The sequence below is a fragment of the Bos javanicus genome, chromosome 3 (assembly GCF_032452875.1).
Source record: "Bos javanicus breed banteng chromosome 3, ARS-OSU_banteng_1.0, whole genome shotgun sequence".
Lineage (NCBI taxonomy): Eukaryota > Metazoa > Chordata > Mammalia > Artiodactyla > Bovidae > Bos > Bos javanicus.
In genome coordinates, this window is record NC_083870.1 from 11,726,148 (window position 1) to 11,750,543 (window position 24,396).

Sequence of the window (24,396 nt, forward strand, 5' to 3'; positions counted from 1 at the left end):
TCAGGAAGAGCCCCTGGAGGAAGGCATGGCAACCCACTCCAGTATTCTCACCTGGAGAATCCCGAGAGCAGAGGCGCTTGGCAGGCTATAGGTTGCAAAGAATTGGGCACAACTGAAGTGACCGAGCAGCAGTTACCACAAAAAAAATTTAAAAAAAAATTAAAAACTAAAGAAAAATAATGTTTTCTCCTTTATGTACACACTCCCCTCATGAACTAGTCTACTCATCTGGTCATTTGTGATTAATAGCAGGAAAAAAAAAACCCATAAGATAAAATATTAAGCATATTTGTGAATAGTAATAAAATATTTTGCAAATTCAATTGGTTGTCACTAAAAATTAGTCTGCAGTCAAGTTTCACACGTTGGTATCAAATAAATCTTTATACTCAAAACCCATTTAGGATCAAATTTACTCAAAAAATGAAAGAAAAATACATCAACTCCTGATCCATAGCCACTGGTATCCTTTTTTTAAAAAAATATGTCTTCACATGGTTTATTACATACATCACAATATAATGAACACATCTGTCACTGAAATAGCACAGTCCTGATTCATATGCACAGCTATGACTCTTAGAAGCATCTTTTACACTTGTGTCTCTACATAGTGTATTATATGCACCACAGTGAGGTGAACACGTGCATTCACCACAGTAATACTACTCTAAAGCAACAGGCAATATGTACTTTTAGAGACATCTTTTATGCCCGTGTCTTTTTAAAAAATTTTGATAAGAAATATGTACCATGAAGTCAAACCCTGTGACAGATTTTCAAGTGTATTAAGAGTTAAGGGTACAACAGATCCCTAGAAATTGTTATCTTGTATAACTGAAACTTTGTGCTCATTGAACAGAAACTTTCCACTTCAAGTCAGAAGCTCCAACCCCTGACTGCTTTCCTACTTTCTGTTCCTATGAGTTGCATTTCCCCATCGGTCATTTCTAACACAGTAATTTCAGGCAAATTAAGAGAGGTAGCTATTATGTTTTCAGCTTAAGTTGATAGGAAACATCACATGAACTAAAAATTCATTTGGAAGAAGGCTCCATATAATTGAAAGATTAATTCAAACACTAAGAATGCATAGAAATAACTCTTCTTTGTCTAAACACAGACTGATTTTTTCCCCCAATTATGTGTCGTTTAACTTCTCACTTAGGTTTAATTGTGCAGCCAGAATGAATCTTCTGTTCTTATTTTAATTCAGTCCTTTCTCAATTTACATAATAATCACTGAAAATGTCTCTTTATTGACCTCTTAAATTCACTGCCTATATTAGACCCAGTTATGCCTCTCTAATATGACAGTATTATAGCCCATTCCTACAAAAAACTCCTCTCAGTGTCAAAAATAAAACATCCCTAAAGTACGAAATGAGTGAACTGGGTCATCAGCTTTGTTTACAGATTAACAAGGGGAAATTCCCTGGCAATGTTGAAAATTAGAGCTTGTGTTCTTTCAGATCTCTGTTTGACACAGTTTTGTTCTTTCATGTTAGTTGTTGACTGAAAACATGCTATTTCAACTTGAGGCAAAGTTGTACCTCATTTGTTTCATTTATTTTTTTTTTTCTTTTGACCTAATGTCTGCACCTGGCATCACACAGTTTGAATATGAAACTACTGATATATATTTTTATGGTTCATTGAGGCTACTGTGTATAAGTGGGAAACTCTCTAGAATTTTTACTGGCTTAAAGTCATTTCAGTAATGACATGAATATATTCAAACATTAAGCCCTCACAATCCTTCTATACAATAGGCATTAAATAGACAACTTAAATATATGCCTTAAATATATGAAACTGGGAAAAAATCAAATACTAGGAAAGCAAATCCTAGAAGAAAATTTAATGGGAGTTTATATGAATAGAGATATGAATTAAAGTAACAAAGGTTCAGCTGAGTATATCTGAAAATGTAAACAGATAAGGTAGGAGGACTCAGAAAAAGAGAACCAGGCATGGCTTTCTTAGTATTAGAGAACACATTTTTAACCTAAGCTATTTTATGATCTAAGTTCAGTTCAGCTCAGTCACTCAGTCATGTCCGACTCTTTGTGACCCCATGAATTGCAGCATGCCAGGCCTCCCTGTCCATCACCAACTCCCGGAGTTCACTCAAACTCACGTCCATCGAGTCAGTGATGCCGTCCAGCCATCTCATCCTCTGTCGTCCCCTTTGCTTCCTGCCCCCAATCCCTCCCAGCATCAGAGTCTTTTCCAATGAGTCAACTCTTCTCATGAGGTGGCCAAAGTACTGGAGTTTCAGCTTTAGCATCATTCCTTCCAAAGAAATCCCAGGGCTGATCTCCTTTAGAATGGACTGATTGGATATCCTTACAGTCCATGGGACTCTCAAGAGTCTTCTCCAACACCACAGTTCAAAAGCATCAATTCTTCATCGCTCAGCTTTCTTCACAGTCCAACTCTCACATCCATACATGACTTCTGGAAAAGCCATATCCTTGACTAGATGGACCTTTGTTGGCAAAGTAATGTCTCTGCTTTTCAATATGCTATCTAGGTTGGTCATAACTTTCCTTCCAAGGAGTAAGCGTCTTTTAATTTCATGGCTGCAATCACCATCGGCAGTGACTTTTGAGCCCCCCAAATTAAAGTCTGACACTGTTTCCACTGTTTCCCCATCTATTTCCCATGAAGTGATGGGACCGGATGCCATGATCTTCGTTTTCTGAATGTTGAGCTTTAAGCCAACTTTTTCACTCTCCTCCTTCACTTTCATCAAGAGGCTCTTCAGTTCCTCTTCACTTTCTGCCATAAGGGTGGTGTCATCTGCATATCTGAGGTTATTGAGATTTCTCCCAGTAATCTTGATTCCAGCTTGTGCTTCTTGTAGCCCAGCGTTTCACATGATGTACTCTGCATATAAGTTAAATAAACAGGGTGACAATATAAGCCTGGCCACAATTCTTACCCTTGAACAGGTGTTCATAATAATGATCTTAAGGGAACTAAAGAACAAAGTGTAAATGGGCAAGAGAATAACAATAGCAAGGATAATACATCAGTTGTAAATATTCCCAGTTTGTTTCTGTTTTGCAGAGTTTAAACCCCATTGGACACTCATCCACCAGATCAACTGAAACCTCAGGATGATAATACTGAATTTTTCTGATTCTTGTGACTTCAGTCAACTAAAACTTGAGCTCTGTCAACCACCCAAGTCCATTTATGAATGTACATGTACCCTTAGCTTAAAATGTCCCCGATTTTGCTGTTCAGGGAGATGTTGCTTTGGAAAGATCCCTAGTGTTCTCCTTACTTCCTGAAAGTAATGAATACTTCCTCCTCCCAATCTTCATTTTGTTTGTGTCTTTTGGCTCAACACCCACCAAGAGGCAAACCCAGTGTTTCAAGTGACAAGCAGAAAATTCTAATTATTGCACCATGAAATTTTTAAATCTTTATCTTTTGTATCTTTTTCTAAATCTCTTAAGCACCATGTCTTTCTAGAAATCATCACTTTTTAACTTTTGAGAAGCTGACATTGCTTGAGCAATTATACTATCATTATGATGTATTTACTTTGTTACTGTTAGTAAAAGTTTATATTATGGAATTCATTACAGTTATTATACAAAAATCCTTAGTATTTAATATAATTAGTAGAGATATCAGAATATATGTCTCAATATTTAATTTGCATAGTTAATTCTTCTTTCTAAAATATTTGGCTAATTCATTTAGTATGCCACTGTCTAGGTGGCATATTAAAAAACAGAAACATTACTTTGCTGGCAAGGATCCATCTAGTTAAAGTTATAGTTTTTCCAGTAGTCGTGTATGGACATAAGAGTTGGACTATAAAGAAAGCTGAATGCTGAAAAATTGATGCTTTTGAACTGTGGTGTTGGAGAAGACTCTTGAGAGTCCCTTGGACAGCAAGAAGATCCAACCAGTTCACCCTAAAGGAAATAAGTCCTGAATATTAACTGGAAGGACTGATACTGAAGCTGAAGCTCCAATACTTTGGCCACCTGAGTCAAAGAACTGACTCATTTGGAAAGACCTTGATGCTGGCAAAGATTAAAGGTGGGAGGAGAAGGAGATAACAGAGGATGAGATGGTTGGATGGCATCACCGATGTGATAGACATGATTTTGAATAGGCTTCAGGGGTTGGTGATGGACAGGGAAGCCTTACGTGCTACAGTACATGGGGTCAAAAAGAGTCAGACACAACTGAGTGACTGAACTGAACTGAGGTTTGCCTTAGCTTTTCTTCCAAGGACCAATCACCTTTTAATTTCATGGCTGCCATCACCATCTTCACTGATTTTGGAGCCCAAGAAAATAGTCTGTCACTGATTCCATTGTCTCCCCATATGTTTGCCATGAAGCGATGAGACCAGATGCCATGATCTTAGTATTTTGAATGTTGAGTTTTAAGCCAGCTTTTTTACTCTACCGTATAATTACCATATGAACCAGCAATTCCACTCCTCAGTATATATCCAAAAAAAAAAACTAATTTGAAAAGATACATGTACCTCAGTGTTCACAGCAGCACCATTTACAATTGTCAAGGTATAAAAGCAACCTAACTGTCAAACAACAGATAAATGGAGAAAGATATGGTACATACACACAATGGAATACTACTCAATCATAAAAAAGAATGAAATTTTGCCATTTGCAGCAACGTGGACTTAGAGGGCATTATGCTAAGTAAAATGCTGGACAGAGAAAGACAAATACTGTGAGACACCACTATATGTAGAATCTAAAAAGCACAGCAAACTAGTGAATATAACAAGAAAGGAGCAGGTTCACAGATATTGAGAACTATCAGCTAGTGGCTAGTGAGAACTACAAGCTGGTGTCTGGCTACCAGTAGGGGGTGGGTGGGGAGGTGGGCAACATGAGGGTGGGGAAGTGGGAGGTACAAACCACTGAGTGTAAAACAGATTCAAGGATATGTCATACAACAAGAGGAATATAGCCAATATTTTGTGATAACTGTAAATGGAAAATAACCTTAAAAATTGTATAAAGAAATCAAATTAAGGCATCACCAGCACTGCACTCCCTCTGAAAAAAGAAAAAAGAACAGAGTAGTAAGTACATCATGCCTCTGTATGGAGTATCCCTGCAAAAAGTACCTGAGATTCTGCAAATGTTTATGGAAGCTATGACACTCCTGCAAGCAACCTTTTGAGTAGCAGACTGTTGACAAGTAGAAGCATAAACTAGAGAGGAAAAAACAAGATGCTACTTGGTAATTGATGCTGAAAGACTGCTCTGTGAGCATAGGTGAGGTGCACTTTTAATAAGATTAAGTCTGCACCCAGTAAGCAGATAAGGATCCCTGCAATTTGGGTCTAGATAAAATTGTGCCCCTTTATAGTCATCTAATTGTGAGACCAGGTTTCCCTGGTGGCTCAGTGGTAAAGAATCTGCCTATAATGCAGGAAACATGGGTTCCATCCCTGGGTTGGGAAGAGTACCTGGAGAAGCAAATGGCAACTCACTCCAGTATTCTTGCCTAGGAAATCCCAAGGACTGAGGAGCCTAGTGGGCTACAGTCCATGGGATCACAAAAGAGTCAGACATGACAGCAACTAAACAGCAAGAATGGTGAGACCAGACAGTATTTGTGTTTAAGAACTCGTGTCCTTTTGCCTAAAAAGTGCTACACATTAATTCAAAGCTCTCCAATGACTTTCAATCACGATGTTGTGACTCATAGGCCACCATTATAATGTGACTTCAATTCAGTGCCCTTATCTCCTACTATGTTCCTCATCACTTACTCCAGTACAGTTATGCTGGATTTAGAACACTTCAATGTGCAATGCTGTTCTTATTTGTGCTCCCTTCCTTGGGATGTTCTTCCCATAAATATTGCATGGCCTGTTTCTTGCTTTAGGTGTCTCTTCAAAAGCCATCTTCTTGAGTCCCACATTCTGTCCATCATCTTTAAAATAATAGCCCATTTTCCCCTTTGATCCCCTTCCCTCATTTCATTTAATTATAGTATACGTCAGTTCAGTTTAGTTCAGTCACTCAGTTGTGTCTGACTCTTTGTGACCCCATGAACTGCAGCACGTCAGGCCTCCCTGTCCATCATCAACTCCCTCAGTTTACCCAAACTCATATCCATTGAGTCGGTGATACCATCCACTCATCTCATCCTCTGTCATCCCCTTCTCCTCCTGCCCTCAATCTTTCCCAGCATCAAGGACTTTTCAAATGGGTCAGCTCTTCCCATCAAGTAGCTAAAGTATAGGAGTTTCAGCTTCAACATCAGTCCTTCCAATGAACATACAGGACTGATCTCCTTTAGAATAGACTGATTGGATCTCCTTGCAGCCCAAGGGACTCTCAAGAGTCCTCTCCAACACCACAGTTCAAAAGCATCAATTCTTCGGTGCTCAGCTTTCTTCACAGTCCAAATCTCACATCCATACATGACCACTGGAAAAATCATTGCCTTTTCTAGATGGACCTTTTGTCTCTGCTTTTGAATATGCTATCTAGGTTGGTCATAACTTTCCTTCCAAGGAATAACTGTCTTTTAATTTCATGGCTGCAATCACCATCTGCAATGATTTTGGAGCCCCAAAAAATAAAGTCAGCCACTGTTTCCACTGTTTCCCCATCTATTTGCCATAAAGTGATAGGACCGGATGCTATGACCTTAGTTTTCTGAATGTTGAGTTTTAAGCCAACTTTTTCACTCTCCTCTTTCACTTTCATCAAAAGGCTCTTTAGTTCTCCTTCACTTTCTGCCATAAGGGTGGTATCATCTGCATATCTGAGGTTATTGATATTTCTCCCAGCAATCTTGATTGTAGCTTGTGCTTCTTCCAGCCCAGCATTTCTAATGATGTACTCTGCATATAAGTTAAATAAGCAAGGTGACAATATACAGCCTTGACGTACTCCTTTTCCTATTTGGAACCAGTCTGTTGTTCCATGTCCAGTTCTAACCATTGCTTCCTGACCTGCATACAGATTTCTCAAGATACAGGTCAGGTGGTCTGGTATTCCCATGTCTTTCAGAATTTTCCACAGTTTATTGTGATCCACACAGTCAAAGGCTTTGGTATAGTCAATAAAGCAGAAATAGATATTTTTCTGGAACTCTTTTGCTTTTTCTATGATCCAGCAGATGTTAGCAATTTGATCTCTGGTTCCTCTGCCTTTTCTAAAACCAGCTTGAACATCTGAAAGTTCACAGTTCACATATTGCTAAAGCCTAGTGGAGAATTTTGAGCATTACTTTACTAGCGTGTGAGATGAGTGCAATTGTGCGGTGGTTTGAACATTCTTTGGCATTGCCTTTCTTTGGGATTGGACTGAGAACTAATGTTTTCCAATCCTGTAGCCACTGCTGAGTTTTCCAAATTTGCTGGCATATTAAGCGCAGCACTTTCACAGCATCATCTTTTAGGATTTGAAATAGCTTAACTGGAAGTCCATCACCTCCACTAGCTTTGTTCATAGTGATGCTTCCTAAGGCCCACTTGACTTCACATTCCAAGATGTCTGGCTCTAGGTAAGTGATCACACCATCCTGATTATCTGGGTCATGAAGATCTTTTTCGTATAGTTCTTCTGTGTATTCTTGCCACCTCTTCTTAATCTCTTCTGCTTCTGTGAGATCCATACCATTTCTGTCCTTTATTGTGCCTGTCTTTGCATGAAATGTTCCCTTGGTATCTCAGATTTTCCTGAAGAGATCTCTAGTCTTTCCCATTCTATTATTTTCCTCTATTTCTTTGCATTGATCACTGAGGAACACTTTAACTCTCCTTGCTATTCTTTGGAACTCTGCATTCAAATCGGTATGTCTTTCCTTTTCTCCTTTGCCTTTTGCTTCTCTTCTTTTCATAGCTGTTTTGAAACCCTCCTCAGACAACCATTTTGCCTTTTTGCATTTCTTTTTCTTGGAGTTGGTCTTGATCACTGCCTACTGTACAATGGACCTCAGCCCATAGTTTTTCAGGCACTCTGTCTATCTAATCTAGTACCTTGAATCTATTTGTCACTTTCACTGTATATTTGTTAGGGATTTGATTTAGGTCATACCTAAATAGTCTAGTAGTTTTCCCTATGTTTTTCAATTTAAGTCTGAATTTGGCAATAAGGAATTCATGATTTAGTCACAGTCAGCTCCCGGTCTTGTTTTCACTGACTGTATAGAGCTTCTCCATCTTTGGCTGCAAAGAATATAATCAATAGCATATATCATGACTTTACACATAATTCTTTTATTTATTTGTTGTCTGTCTTTCCTGCCCTCTACCATGTAAGTTCTATGTGTAAGGATATTTTACTCTTGGATCTCTGTTGTATATAACTACATATCATAGCATCTATCACATGGTAGATGTCCCATAATTATTTGTTGAGTCTGCAGTGTAGTGTTTAAAGCATAGATTTTGAAACAAAACTACCTGTAATACTTATTAGTTATGTGGCCTATGTATCCTATGGGCCTATGTATCCCTATGGGGCTTCCCTATGGCTTAGCTGGTAAAGAATCAGCCTGCAATGCAGGAGACCTGGGTTTGATCCCTTGGTTGGGATGATCCCCTGGAGAAGGGAAAGGCTACCCACACCAGTATTCTGGCCTGGGGAGTTCCATGGACTGTATAGTCCATGGGGTCACAAAGAGTCAGACATGACGGAGCAACTTTCACTGTCACTTATGTATCCTCATCTATAAAATGGCAATAATAGTACCTAGCTCAGGATTGTTCTGAGAACTTCATGAGTTAATATGTATAAAGTGTGTAGAAAAGTGTTTAACCTACTACAGGTTCCACTTAAGTGTATTCTATCATCCAGTCAACTTTGACCATAAAACGGGTACTTTTCTCATTGACTGTAGTAATTGAGTTAATGCTCAAGTTGTGGTCATCCCATTATAGGTAATGGGATGATTAACTTGTATTACATTTTTGTCAGTGGTGTTTACACCTAGCTCAGGATTATGGAAAAGGGAATAGGACATAGGTGAACTTATAAAGTAGGCTTTGGAGACTGACTGTCCAGGAAGAATGATGAACCAAAGAGAATAAACTTGTGATCTTGGAAAATTAGTAAAATGATGAAACTACAAAAGAAAATAAGAAAAGAGAAATGATTGGTGAAGAAAATTTGTAAGCTAGGTTTAATTCCCTAAAAGTAAATCCCATGTCCCTAAGATCTATAGTAGATACTGTCTGTGGGTTGCATGAAGAGACTTTTAACAATATCTCTCCCCTTGAGCACAGGGTCCCAAGCAGGCGCTGTGTGAATATCTTTTTTCATCTGCATGTGATAAAACTGAAGGCTTGAATCCCTGTTTCAGTTTATGTTGCTCCACTTACTCAAATCTTTCCCATCCTCAGGTTACTTCATTCATTAGGTAGAAGATTTCAGATAAACATTCTCCAAGCCCATGATTTGTCAAAGGCATATGGTCACAGTGTTTTTCTGACTTTGGACCCCAGCATATTCTGATTCATTCAGTCCTACTGCTGCCTGCCTCCAACAATTAATGTTATTCCTAGAGAAATTTACCAACAACCAAGAACAATGCCTCCATCTCTTTTTCCAAACCCATCTCCTATTGCTTCTACTTCATTTGTGTACACAACAGAATACAGTAAGGCCCAGGTTTGCACTGTTAGCAAAACAGGTTACCTTTTTGGTCTTCTAGCTTGCAGGAATGGAAAGTATTATCCTTAATTGTGGAAAAACCCACCCCAGAGTCTAGAATATTAAGTCCCATCTTCCAGGGTTCCATCTAGAATGATATGGTAACAGAAAGAACTAGATGACATCTCTGAGTGATTAAGTGACACATTTTGCTTTTAAATACTAGATCCTCACCCAGGAGCTCAGATTAAATTACCCAGCCCAAAAGTTTATACTACAGTGATGACACAGAGCTTTTCTGGCAATCTCATGAACCAATATTTTAAACTTTCCCAAATCCTGTTAAGCTGGTATTTCTGGCAATGTGATCATATGTTCACCTCTCAGGGCTCTTTTTGAACCCATCTATGCCAGTTTTATTGATGGGTGTATATATGCAGGCATCCTAGATCCATCTTCTTCTGGAGGTATATCTTGTGCCTTACCCGAATTTATGCCCACTTCTCAACTACAGTACTTTGTTGAAAGTAGAAATAGAATGCATTAAGGTATTGTGTTCAAGAACCCAGAGTTTCCTGAAAATCACTAAATATAACATTCATCCTTTCCTAAGAGATTCCCTCAGTTCAGTTCAGTCACTCAACCATGTCTGCCTCTTTGCAACCCCCTGAATTGCAGCACACCAGGCCTCCCTGTCCATCACGAACTCCCGGAGTTCACTCAAATTCATGTCCATCGAGTCGGTGATGCCATCCAGCCATCTCATCCTCTGTCATCCCCTTTTCCTCCTGCCCCCAATCCTTCCCAGCATCAGAGTCTTTTCCAATGAGTCAACTCTTTGCATGAGGTGGCCAAAGTACTGGAGTTTTAGCTTTAGCATCATTCCTTTCAAAGAACACCCAGGGCTGATCTCCTTTAGAATGAACTAGTTGAATCGCCTTGCAGTCCAAGGGACTCTCAAGAGTCTTCTCCAACACCACAGTTCAAAAGCATCAATTCTTTGGCACTCAGCTTTCTTCACAGCCCAACTCTCACATCCATACATGACTACTGGAAAAACTATAGCCTTGACTAGACAGACTTTTGTTGGCAAAGTACTGTCTCTGCTTTTCAATATGCTATCTAGGTTGGTAATAACTTTCCTTCCAAGGAGTAAGCGTCTTTTAATTTCATGGCTGCAGTCACCATCTGCAGTGATTTTGGAGCCCAAAAAATAAAGTCTGACACTGTTTCCACTGTTTCTCCATCTATTTCCCATGGGATTCGTTAAAATGCAATAGCAGAGAAATCTAGAGTAGCACATTATGGTAAACTGGACCTGTCACTCACAGTATGAAGGACTGAAAAGATTTTCCAAGATCTCCTCCCTCATTCATAAGGTCTTATCTGTGGCTTGAGATCTTGACTCATTATAAAGACAATAACTTGAAGAAAAGAGAGAGCTGACAATGGCCATTTTACCATCTTTGCACAATATCAATGATTCACCAAAAAAAAAAAAAAAAAAAAAACGATTTACTTACATCTTTCAGTGACACCAGAATTGCACTTCAGAAACATATTAGTACCTGAAAACCTATGGCTAATAAGATAGAGACTGCTGACTTTAAGATCTCTTCTAGCTAGTCAAAGCTTATATCATTTGTTGATTCAACAAAAATATTTTTAATCATCCCCTTTATATCAGGCTATTTGTACCCAATCTAAGCACTAGCATATAAATTTCATTAACACAGATAAAATTTATGATGTCACAGTGCTTAAATTTCAGATGAAAATGATAGTAAATACATAAAAATAAATGAGATAGTTTTTACTAATTCAGTATTGGAGCAGGATATGACTGAGGTGGTATGTGCTACTTTAGCTAAACTTTTAAGGAAAGACCTCTCTATAACACTTGAGCTTAGAGCTGAATGGTGTCCCCCAAAAAATCCATGTAAGATCTGAGTGAAGAATGGTACAGATGGAGGGGAAAATATGCATAATATTGCCTTAAGTCAAAAGAATTTTGGTGTTAATAAAAGAGAGAAAGAAGTCTAGTGTCAAAGAAGCATAATATCCAGTAGGGTAGATTAGATGTGGGACCAGAGAAGTTAGCCTGATCCATATAAGAAGTTCAAGAACTATGGTCACCAAAAAATTAGGGTAATGGGGAAAAATTATATTCAAACAGGAGATATCAGAACTATACTTAAATCACACACCTGAGTTAGATACTGAAAGTTTCCTACTTGCACATCTTCATTTTGATAGAGAAGGACCTTCTACCATGTGATGGAACCTCATTATTTATTGCCCCAAAAGCCCTTTAAAATTCTGCCTTCCTCTCTGAAATCTGGTGGCTGCCTCTAGATAGGCTGTTTGTATATCTTCTGCATTCAGAAGGTGATGAACTCTCAATAGGGAAAGGACTGACTTCAGTTGTTCATGTGTAAGAGTACAGCTTGGATAAGTGATCCTGGGACACTTGGCAATGCCCCATATAGAGTATTAAGTTCCCACTAAAAAATCTATACAATCTGCTCAATTACTCCATCCGAGGGAAGACATCAAATGAACATCAGTATGAACACTACACCTTACTAGCTTTCTGATCTCCAACAGACTCATCAAATGAATCTCAATTAAAGCAATTAGATAATTTTAATATCCATATTAAAAATTAAGGGGACAATAAAGTATATGTAATAATAATAATAAGTCAAAATGCTAAAGAAAATAAATGTAACTTGGCTGGCATCTGATCAATGTATCCCTTCCTTGCTTGGCTTTGTCCATAAAAATAATCCTCAGTCTCCATGTTCTGTTCCTAACTTTCCAAAATATGAATGTATCCCCTGAATATGTGTATCCACAAAGACATATATAGTAATACACAATCTCAGAGAAGTAGGAATGTCAGTCCAACCCTACCCTCTCTTTGACAAGAGAAAATCTCATGTGTTATTATTTTATTTAAATATCTCTGAAGATGCATGAACACCATGACAGCGATGAAGTCTGAAACACTTAGCTACCTCCTTCACCTTTGGTGGGAGACAGACAAAGAGTTTTAATAAGAACATAGCCAAATGATGCAGAGATGACAAAAAGGAAAGGGATTAAGACAATTTATTTGACGATACATTTATTTCAGTCAGTATTTATTGAGAAAGATCTCTTTCAGGACAAACCAGCTACATAATTTGTGAGGCCAGTATAAAATGAAAATGCAATATCTCCTTCAAAAATGAACAGGATTTTGAGATGGCAACAACTGCACAAGTTACCTGCCCACAATCTGCCAAGAAGCAGGTGAGGTTTTCGATGATGGACACAAATACAAACACTTAAATCTTGCTTTCAAGCAAATGAGAGAAAAACACAAAAAATTTAAAATGACTGTTTGGAGTAGGAAGAGATGAGTGTATTTAGGAAGAACAGTCCAATTTGGGATATAAAGAAGAGCTTTCCCCTGGACAATCCAAGTAAGTTCTTAAGAAAGAGGCATCTGAATTAAAATTTTAAGGATCAATAGTGATGAACATGTGGCTGAAGTAGAAAAGATATTCTGGAAGATGGGAGGGAAAAAAACAGATTTTCAAAAGGGTGCAGGCCTGGTCTCTGACAGAACAAATCACTTTAGCAAAATCAAGCTTTGTTTAGAGCTATGAATCATGTTTAAACAGAAGTGGAAAATAATTTTATGTGGAAGGTAAAACTAATGACACTAGAGTTGATTTAGTCTAGCTTTCCATTTCTTTAAGAGTTTGTTTTTGATCCATGATTCCTGTGCCAAGCAGAGCTGATGTCCTGAATTCCTGGGGTCTTGGGTTTTGGCTCCTATGGGAAAGGCAGGGTGGGAGATAGAGAAGACATCCTGATTTGAGCTGTGGGAGGAAAAGAAGATCTTGGTCAAATAAGGGAAATCAGAGAAAGGAGAAAGGGAGAAAAAAAGAATAAACTGATAAGAAGCTGAAGAGACAAAACAAGACTCACCTCTGCTTTTTAAACAATGAATCAACTATAACCAACATGACCAAGGTAACTATTACAATTAAGCAGATCAATATCCAGAATACGGAGTATCCACCTAAGTGGGGATAAAATAAGAAAGTCAATCTATAAAGTGCTCTCTTTTCTACCATAGTTAATGCTTCTCATTTCACAGTGGTGGGACCTCCCCAGAGTTTTAATCTGTCTTTTCTAGAGTCCTCATTTCAATTCATCCTGAGTCTGTGTCTCTGGTCTGTCCACTTTTTCTCTCTTTCATCAAATCACCAGCTCCTTCTTTTTTTTCTCTCTAGTACTTCTAATCCTCTTCTTGCATTTTCTTAAAATTTAACTGGTGTCATGCTCCACCTTTCTCTCCATGGATTCCCCCACCTGTAACCTCTTGCGCATAGCATTTCTGGCCATTTTTTCTAAGTTCCTCACTCATTAGCTGTTTTTACTATGAAAAGACTATCACCTCCCAGCAGACCCCAGTTCTCTCTCACCCCAGTGGATGATGATGTCCTGGCCTCCTAGGCTGCTGTGCTTCACTTGGCAACTCAGGCCAGCCGCCTCCCCAGCTGCCACATCCAGGGTTACTCGGAGATACCAGGTCCCATCAGCATTGGGCAAGACATCACCTTGTCGAGTCCCTGGGTGCTTCTGCTTACCCCTCATCCACATCACCCATATGGGCTTTGGATGAAAGCCAGAGACATGGCACACCAACATCAGACGGCCAGGCCCAGGACTGGGGCCTTTGGACACCCAAGCCTCTGGCTTCACTAGAGAGTAAAGAGGAGGATAAATAGAATTTAGGAGGGCACCCTAGACTACAGTTTAGTGACTTAGGGTTCCTTAAGTAGTTTGAGTAATCACTTCTTCCTCTTTTCTAGGAAACAGTTCTAAACCCAAACATCTCACCCTCTAGCTTCTTATTATGTGTTTCAAAAGGTTGATAAAGAGTAGAAAACTCAAATACAGGTGTTGATACACCGGAAATAGGAGGGGAAAAAGAGTTGGGCTCACCTTGTTTTTCCAGTTCTGCCTTCCCTGCTTCAAGGACTCCTGCCAGAAACCGAGGACAGGTGTCACTGAGAAGCCTCTGCACAATTTCTTTAATAACTCGGTAGTGGTTGAGCACCTTACAGACATTCTCAGCTCGACTTCCTGCTTCTGGAGATGGCTTCCAGGAATTTTCTTGGAAACTCAGGAAATCTAATCCTTGATATGCTCCATTTAAGAAGGTTTCCAAAGCCTTCCCAGTATGAATTAAACATCCAAATGATACCTGGAGCTCAAAGGGGTCTGCGGGTAGATAAGGAAGAGAGAATCAATATGGAAAGAATTACAGGGAAGGAAAGTAAACAACCTAGAGATTTAAAGGAAGGAAAACTTGCTGGGGGATCACATGGAAGGCCAGAGGTGGGACAGGAAAAGGGAAGTTTGTGGGAAGAAAATTTTGAGATAATAAAGGTATTTTGAAATAATTAAGGGGAAGGGCTAGACGGAAGTCTGTTAGAGAAATAAAGGACATTAACCGGAAGAGCAGACTGGGGAGTGGTTAGGTACAAGCAGAACCTTGTAAACATGGAAGAAAGGAGGGCAGAATCTTGGTTGGGAAAGGCTGACTCTGAGGCCAGGGTGCTGGGCAGAAGATCAAGAACAGACAGTTATTCAAGGTCTAGAACCTGATGGTATGTTTAGAGGTGTGAGAGCTATGTGTATTGGGTGGGAGAATAGAGTGGGAGTGGTGGTGAAGGGTGCAGCAGAGGAGGGACAGTGCCCAAAAGGAGACAAGGAACAACGTCAGCGTCCACATTCCATCTATCCTTTGAAAGATGGTCAGAGCCTTCTGGTGAATATTCTCTTGGAATAAAGAACTCACATTCAAACTGAAACTGACTGGCATAGGCCTGCACTTCCCGTGGGAAACTGTGGAGGTACAGCTGTAAGAATGCCTGGATGTTCTTCAGTTCCTCCTTGCTGAAGTTACCCTGGGACCAGGGCCTCAGAAAGCGGATGCTGGCCAAGACACTATCCCAGCCATGAGTCTGCAGGTCGCCCAGCCAGCCTGAGCCCTGGGTCTTCGTCCAGCTGTGGTTGGCAAAGGAGGAGATCTGGATCAAGCGGAAGGAGGGGGATTCTTCTGCAGCCAGATGATGGGGTCCTGGAACCTGAAGACCTGAGAGAAAGAGTGAAAGCATGGGAAAAGTTGGCTCCATAGAGGAGAGGATGCATGGTTACACATAGAGGAGAGATAGTTACACAGGTTGCACGTATTCCTATACCCTCTGCCTCTGAGCTAGCATCCTCTTCCCAAAATCAGGCAGAGTAACTGAAGAGCAGATTAACCGAGACTATGACAAAGAATACTTTTCTAGGAACTAACCTGGTGTGCAGACCCCAAGGGCATCCTGTAGGTGCATTACTCCCTTCCCCTGGGTCCTCCCCAGAACCTCTCTACCCTGGAGTGCCCAGCCAAGGGTGTCTTTCCACTTGGGATCATCTTACCCACTGTGCTTGCCCCATGGCAGAGAAGTCCCTTGAAGAGCAGAGGCAGCAGAGGCAGCATTGTAGCTCTGTTAAGTGAAGGATTACTGCACAGGCAAGCTGCCCTCAGAACTCAGACATGGTTCCCCTCTCTACCCTCTCACCCTCTCATCTGACTTCCCTTGGTACACCAACACACAAACCTCTCCCTCTGCCGACTTCCCTGCCAGAGAAACCCTACAGCGTCTGGCAGTCACAGGCCTCCCACACGGTCTCTCACTTCCCCTCCACTTCTCCCATTATCTGACTTCCTGATTTTCTTCTGTGTGTGCCTACGCCATCCTGACCCCCTCTACTGCAGCCAGTCCTGGCTTCTGAAGAAAGCCTATTGTCTGTGATTTGGCTGGAATACTTAGCATCTTTTAGCATTGGAGAAATCAAGTCCATACTTGGGTTCTCAGTGTCTTCCTCTGTGAGAAGAAATGATGGAAGGTGATCAGTGATGCCCAGTGGCCTTTTCAGCAGTCTTCTCACTCCTCATCCTTCTGTAGTCTCCTCCTCCTGTATGCCGCTTGGCTACCTTTCCCCCTTCTTATTGGTCTTCCCTGTTTTTCTCTACTAACTGCTTTCCCCCTGGAGTCGACACTCACTCCTCTCACCTGTCCTGCCTGTTCCACCTCATCTCAGTCCCCTTCGTCCCTTCAGTCTGCTTTTCTCAAAATCATTGCCAGAAAACACTAGACATTTTGAGTGTAGCTGTTAGTGTACAGGCAAACCTCATTCATCATCCACAATGAAAAAGAAGCAGTAGTGACAATACAGGTTACCAGATAATCTATAAAAAATGCCCTTTTGCTCAGTTTTCCTGGACAGACTAGTTGTCACTGTTGAAGGGTCTATGTCTGAGTTTAACCTGGAAATGGTGAGCTGGGAGGCAGGTGGATTTCCAGTCATGTTGTATGAGTGGGTCTGTGGGGAGTATCCAGAGGCCTTGGAACCCATCCTTACCCAAAATGAGTTGAGTATGTCTACTGATGGTGGGCAAGCTTGGCTCTCGGTATGAACGGTGGGCATGGCCTGGGAGCACTGGTATCCCCTTCAGTTGTTGTTGACAAGAGAAGAGCTTTATTGGAGGCAGGGAAGTGACTCTAAGGGACTGTAGTGTGCATGGGAGAATTAATTATTGAGTTGAGTCTCTATTTTGGTTCCTTGCATTGACATTAGCTATGGCAGCCTTAAGGCAGTTGAAACATATTTCCTCTGTTTGGCCATTCATCTGACATTTAATTAGTGCCCACTCGCAAAGAGTCGGACACGACTGAGTGACTTCACTATCACTATCAGTGCCCACTTGGTGCCAAACAAATTTGCCAGACACTTAGGTTCAGACAAGAAATTTATTTGGAGAAAACAAAACAAAACCCAACTAAAATGTCTACTTTTACTATAAAGCTTACTGAATAGTGATCATAATTGTGGAAAAAGATCCACATTCAGTCTCATCCTGGTATTGTTCCTGAATTTCAAAGACAAAAAAAAAAAAAACAACTCAGTTTTAGACACATACTAGCTAATTAAAAAGAAGAGAATGACATAGGCTTCAGACTCCTCATGTGTGATGCTATGGGGAAATATTTCAGAACTCTGAGGTAATGAGATACTTCTAAATTACTTTATTCAGGCAAATTATCATTCCCCCATGAAGGCAAAGTTAAGCCATATTTGAACCCTCAGGAAGCCAGACAATATGCCACAGAACTTCCTTTATGAAACTAAGTAAAACCAAAAATTTGCCTCAGAGTTGAACCATAAAGAAGGCTGAGCACTGAAGAGCTGATGCTTTCAAACTGTGGTGATGGAGAAGACTCTAGAGAGTTACTTGGAAAGCAAGAAGATCAAACCAGTCAGTCCTAAAGGAAATCAACCCTGAATATTCATTGGAAGGACTGATGTTGAAGCTGAATCTTCAATACTTTGGCCACCTGATGCAAAAAAAGCCAACTCATTGGAAAAGACCCTGATTTTGGGAAAGATTGAGAGCAGGAGGAAAAGAGGGTGACAGAGGATGAGATGGTTGGATGGCATCAGCAACACAATGGGCATGAGTTTGAGCAAATTCCAGGAGATGGTGAAGGACAGGCCGCAGTCCATAAGATCACAAAGAGTCAGACACAACTTAGAGACTGGACAACAACAACAATAAAGAACTCAAGAAATGACACAAGAATATTGATATAGAATGATTTTTAAGAGCTTCCTTGGTGGCTCAGTGGTAAAGAGTCCACCTGCCAATGCAAGAGACACAGATTAGATTTTTGGTCAGGGAAGATCCCCACATGCCATAGAAGAATCAAGCCTGTGTGCCAAAACTAGTGAGCATGTGCTCCAGAGCCCAGGAACCACAACTACTGAGCCCATGTGCCACAAATCCTGAACACCGAGTACCCTAGAGTCAGTGCTCTGCAATAACAGGAACCACTGCAATGAGAAGCCTATGCACCAACTACAGAATAGCCCTTACTTGCTGCAATTAGAGAAAAGCACACACAGCAATAAAGACCCAGCACAGCCAAAAAAATACACATAAATAAAATTATTTTTAAATTACTTTTAAAATATATAGTTAAGTCTAATTAGGTGTTTAAAATAAACTTGTAAAATTTAACACATTTGTTTACTATTTCAGAAAAAGTAATAATATTCAAGGAATTAAATTTCATATTAATTCATCAAAACCTGAGAAGGGAAATGAAAAGAAAGGAGAGAAATAAGGATTACTGTACTTCAAATTATATTTTATTTATCATAAGAGCACAATATAAAATAAAGCCAGTTAGAAAAATCATTTCAATCATGTTTATAGAAAACTTCATTAAATCAAGGTAGCAGAGAGCACATTTAGCTCAGATGTCTAAAGTAATTAAAATATTTTAAAATGTGTTTTAATAAAAGATGAATGAATCCATCATCATATTGGAAAATAAGGGATCCAACTGCTGAAGAGAAATTTTAAAGTCCTTCTAAAATGAAAGCAAATGAAATGGTTCAAAATCCGCAGACCAAAACATATGCAGAAGCAAAATAATACTAATATAAGAGGATGCCTGCAAAAACTATAAATATAAATGAAAATGTAAAATATTTTAACTAAGTAGATTATTTACTACCCCTAATTTTACTGACTTTCAGGCTACAAGACATTTTGTTTTATGACAATATCCAAGAACTTCTCTGTTAACAGAATGACATATTTACCCAGGGAGACAATCTAGCCTGAAAACAGGCAACAGGCACTGTATTTACAGGAATAGCAGATCAGGGATTTAGCGCCTTGCTGCAAATATCACCTCCTTTGTTCTTGCTACAAACTGAAGAATCAGTTGCATCACCTGCACAGAAAAGCAGAGGAGGTCAGGGGTATATTTTGAGTAGCATCCTCCCAGTTCTACAGAGAGCTCAGGTAGATTTGAAACATTTATTTTCAACTTTATCTGAAAAAAATAAAGAATAGGATCCTAATTCTTTTGACTAAAGAATAATGAAAGGAGTAATTGCCAGAGTACAAGTAAAGAACATTAGAAAGTTAATGCTAAAACAGGTGGAAGATGCCTAGAACTTTAGACTTTAGAACTTAAGGATCAGAGAAAAGAGACAAAATGGGAGATGTTAGTAAACCCTGATTCTCTAAGTCATACTGAAGAACTGTCTCATTTTTCAAGCAACTGAAGGATTTTAAACATAGGAGTTTTGTGATTAAAATGCCTTTTAGGAAAATTCTCTAAATTCCAAGAAGATTCACTGGAGATTGTACTAGAGAATGATGAGACCATGATGGCCGATGATTGTAGTGACCTGGACAAAGGTAGTAGCAATGAGAATGGAGAGAAATGGAAATAGCAAAGATATCTTGGAGGTCATCAGGAGTAGTCAAAGTGTGGCCAAGAAGACAGAAACAAGGCCATTCGTGAAGGCAGGCAGCACAAGTCTGGGGAGGATGGCATGGAGATGCACAGTTCAGATTGGTTCATGTTAGAGTAAGCCTCCTGATGGAGGTACTCGGTGTTTCAAGGTACATGGATTGTTGCAAGGGGGTGCTATGGATGACACAGAACCTGCCAAGAACATGATGTTGAGGGCCAAAATCTATCAAAATTCGATAGGCCTTATCTGCCTATCAAAACAAATGAAAAATATAGAGACAGATTTCCTCTATTTTTGCAGAAAATCGAAAGGTAGGTTTTATTCTCAGCCAGTGGAGAGGAGAACACAGTAGATTCCCCATGAGGAGTCCAGGGGTTTATACAAGACAAGGACTCTCAGTCAGGAGTAGGTGCTGAGGAACAAAGGAGCTAGGATCTTGATTTCTTCCTCTTGCCTTGTTTCAAAGACAGTCATATACTGGCATCAGGACCCCAGTAATTGAATCTGGCTGTTCAGTGGCTCTGAGGCCTACTTTTTTGATATGTAACTACAAAGGGGAAGGCTATTGTAAGGGTAAACACCAAAAATAGGATGTATTTAGCATAGAGTCAAAAGAAAAAATGTGAGTTGTAGCCCCTGCAGAGTTAGGGGGCAGAAAAGCAAACTTAGTGACAGACATTCAGAGTTAGGAGGCAGAAAAGCAAACTAACTTAGTTACAGACATGCAGTGTCAAAAGCAGTTATTTCATTTATTTTAAAATTTAGAATTGGGAGTGTTCAGGTTTGCTCACTATTCTCTTTATCCTCTTTGTTCTCTGGAAAGCGAAAGCAAAACTCATTCCTCTTTTTTTTTCCTTTTCACTGCAACAATCAGTTCAGTTCAGTTGCTCAGTTTTGTCCATCTCTTTGCAACCCCATGGACTGCAGCTTGACAGGCTTCCCTGTCCATCATCGACTCCCGGAACTTACCCAAACTCATGTCCATTGAGTTAGTGATGCCAACCAACCATCTCATCTTCTGTCATCCCCTTCTCCTCCCACCTTCAATCTTTCCCAGAATCAGGGTCTTTTCAAACAAGTCAGCTCTTTGCATTAGGTGGCCAAAGTATTGGAGTTTCAGCTTCAACATCAGTCCTTCCAATGAACACCCAGGACTGAGTGTCTTTTAATTTCATGGCTGCAGTCACCATCGGCAGTGATTTTGGAACCCCAAAAAACAAAGTCTGATACCATTTCCCCACCTATTTGCCATGAGGTGATGGGACTAGATGCCATAATTTTAGTTTTCTGAATGTTGAGCTTTAAGCCAACTTTTTCACTCTCCACTTTCACCTTCATCAAGAGGCTTTTTAGTTCGTCTTCATTTTCTGCCATAACGGTGGTGCCATCTGCATATCTGAGGTTATTGATATTTCTCCCAGCAATCTTGATTCCAGCTTGTGCTTCCTCCAGTCCAGCGTTTCTCATGATGTACTTTGCATATAAGTTAAATAAACAAGGTGACAATATACAGCCTTGATGAACTCCTTTTCCTATTTGGAACCAGACTGTTGTTCCATGTCCAGTTCTAACTGTTGCTTTCTGACCTACAACACTGCAACAATGGTACCATAGAAAGAAGTATAGATGGCATGTAAATCTGTCCCTCACTTTCAAATTATATTTTTAGGTTAAATTAATAAGTATCTGTGTCATAGAAAATGTTCAGGTCTCTTGAATATGTTAATTTATTAATTATTTGCTTGACTCATTATTTATTGAGAACTTAACTATATACCTGGCAGAAAGTGAAGAAGAACTCAAAAGCCTCTTGATGAAAGTGAAAGTGGAGAGTGAAAAAGTTGGCTTAAAGCTCAACATTCAGAAAACGAAGATTATGGCATCCGGTCTCATCACTTCATGGGAAATAGATGGGGAAACAGTGGAAACAGTGTCAGACTTTATTTTTCCGGGCTCCAAAATCACTGCAGATGGTGACTGCAGCCGTAAATTAAAAGACGCTTACTCCTTGGAAGGAAAGTTATGACCAACCTAGATAGCATATTGAAAAGCAGAGACATTACTTTGCCAACAAAGGTCCGTCTAGTCAAGGCTACAGTTTTTCCTGTGGTCATGTATGGATGTGAGAGTTGGACTGTGAAGAAGGCTGAGCACCGAAGAATTGATGCTTTTGAACTGTGGTGTTGGCGAAGACTCTTGAGAGTCCCTTGGACTGCAAGGAGATCCAACCAGTCCATTCTGAAGGAGATCAGCCCTGGGATTTCTTTGGAGGAAATGATGCTAAAGCTGAAACTCCAGTACTTTGGCCACCTCATGCGAAGAGTTGACTCATTGGAAAAGACTTTGATGCTGGGAGGGATTGGGGGCAAGAGGAGAAGGGGGCGACAGAGGATGAGATGTCTGGATGGCATCACTGACTCAATGGACGTGAGTCTGAGTGAACTCCGGGAACTGGTGATGGACAGGGAGGCCTGGCGTGCTGCAATTCATGGGGTCGCAAAGAGTCGGACATGACTGAGCAACTGATCTGATCTGATCTTATCTAACTATACACCAAGCATTTCACTAAGAGCTGAGAAAGAGAAGGGAAAGGAAGAAGGAATATAATTCTTGTCTTGGTGGAGTTTACTGTGAATATCAATGAATATATAAAGCACAATAGTCATAAACACTGAATGTAGAAGTACACAATGCAATGATGAGAAATGACAAGAAAAATGGACAAAGAGAGATCAAGGAAAGATTCCCAGAAAGTGTCAACATACCTGCGTTCTGGGGAAACGGAGGCATTAGCCTGGAAAAGAGACCACAGTCCATGCAAAGACCTGGTATACATACCAGGGACTATGTCCCATCTGAGAAACTGAAACAGCCACAATTCACATGTATTTCACAATACACGGTTTCTCGAATATCATTAAAATCCTCTTCTATATTTCAAGTATAACTTTTCCTGAAAGAAAGTGAAAGTGAATTCAATCAGTCATGTCCGACTCTTTGCGACCTCATGGACTGTAGCCTACCAGGTTCCTCCATCCATGGGATTTTCCAGGCAAGAATACTGGAGGGAGTTGCCATTTCCTTCTCCAGGAGATCTTCCCAACCCAGGGATTGATCGCTGAACCTGGGTCTCCCACATTGTAGGCAGATGCTTTACCGTCAGTGGACAAAAAACACTTGGACATGATTATGCACTGAATCCCATAGTGTACACTAGTAAAATTTGCACAGGTTTACATCTAGGTAACATAGTCAAAGGGCTTTTCATCTGCTAATCACTCATAGTAGCCTACAGCATCTGCAAGTCTCAAATAGTAATGAATGTGTCAGAGCACATTGTATTCATTTATGAGGTACCAGGTGTGCTGGACAGCCAACAGTTTCAGAATGATGGGCTTTTATGTTACATCTGGGTAACACAAGGACTTCCTCAGTCACCCTCACCATCTTAAGCAGCTGTGAGCTAAAGCTCATTTACACCCACCACCACTCAGGAGACCTCCAAAGCTCTTTTTCTTTAATTGAAGTGTAGTTGATTTACAATGCTTTGTTCATTTCTGTAGTAGAGTTAAAGCTCTTTTAAACATTCAGCCAGGCTTCTGATGAAGTTTTTTGCTTCTGTTCCTGACACTAAACACTTAAATACATGGGAATATTCAGAAAGCATTTTAATAGCATGAAGACTAAGAGGTGCTGCAACAGTCTTGACACCCTAACTTCTCTAGCATGGAGAACTTCCAGAATGGTGCAGTGAGGATCTTGGCTAACTCTCTTCCCCCCACCCCCACACACACACACAAAAGATAAAACTGGTCTATATTTTAAATTGAGTCTCTGGAAATGGAGCAAAGGTGTACAACAAATTGAAAAGTGTTGAGAAAAACTCTTGAACTTGGAGTAAGCACAGGGCAGTTCTACTAGAGCAGGGAAGTCCATGAAAATGAGAAGTTTCCCTGTTGAATGTGGTAACTTGATTTAGAGAGAAGTAGAGAGATCACCCAAATCAGGGGCATCACTAAACCAGCAAACTCGAAAGAAAAGAGATGTGAAAGTTTAACTTCCCAGTTGGCCTGGAGGTATAACACTGGATGGAGCAACAAATCTTCAGGCTAGCCAGAAAATTTAAAAAGATACCTATGAGTATGATATGACTAATCTGCCACATATCCCTAGCAGTCTGGAAGGATGCACATGTATGAAACACTGAATGATGGTCAAAAAGACCAGAAACAACCAACTTCAACATTCTGCTGGTCCCTAGATGAAGATGAGGTTTGTACACATGCTGTGAGAAGAAACAAAAAAGACAGGAAGGAAGGAGGAAAGAAAGAAAAAAAGTTAGCAGAGACACCTGTGACTAAATACTGTGGGAGAGTTAGACTGT

At 40.1% G+C, this 24,396-nt stretch overlaps 1 protein-coding gene across 1 annotated transcript; it reads right to left on the reverse strand.

The window, feature by feature from the left end:
- Nucleotides 1-12,709: 12,709 nt before the first annotated feature.
- On the reverse strand, nucleotides 12,710-16,385 carry LOC133238814 (T-cell surface glycoprotein CD1e, membrane-associated-like). The gene is made up of 6 exons (XM_061402347.1): nucleotides 16,113-16,385; nucleotides 15,487-15,783; nucleotides 14,628-14,906; nucleotides 14,105-14,383; nucleotides 13,605-13,698; nucleotides 12,710-13,495 (listed from the first exon to the last, which is right to left on the reverse strand). The coding sequence occupies exons 1-6, from the start codon at nucleotides 16,171-16,173 to the stop codon at nucleotides 13,336-13,338; spliced, it is 1,170 nt and encodes a 389-aa protein (XP_061258331.1). The 5' UTR covers nucleotides 16,174-16,385; the 3' UTR covers nucleotides 12,710-13,335.
- Between the last annotated feature and the right edge of the window lie 8,011 nt (nucleotides 16,386-24,396).

What these genes read in the sequence shown, in the direction of transcription:
- LOC133238814 (XM_061402347.1), bottom strand. Translation starts at nt 16,173, where the DNA reads ATGCTGCCTCTGCTGCCTCTGCTCTTCAAGGGACTTCTCTGCCATGGG. An exon ending in CAGTCAGTTTCAGTTTGAAT is followed by an intron (nt 14,907 to 15,486) that starts GTGAGTTCTTTA and finishes ATCTACCCGCAG; the next exon opens with ACCCCTTTGAGCTCCAGGTA. An exon ending in GGCAGAACTGGAAAAACAAG is followed by an intron (nt 14,384 to 14,627) that starts GTGAGCCCAACT and finishes TTTACTCTCTAG; the next exon opens with TGAAGCCAGAGGCTTGGGTG.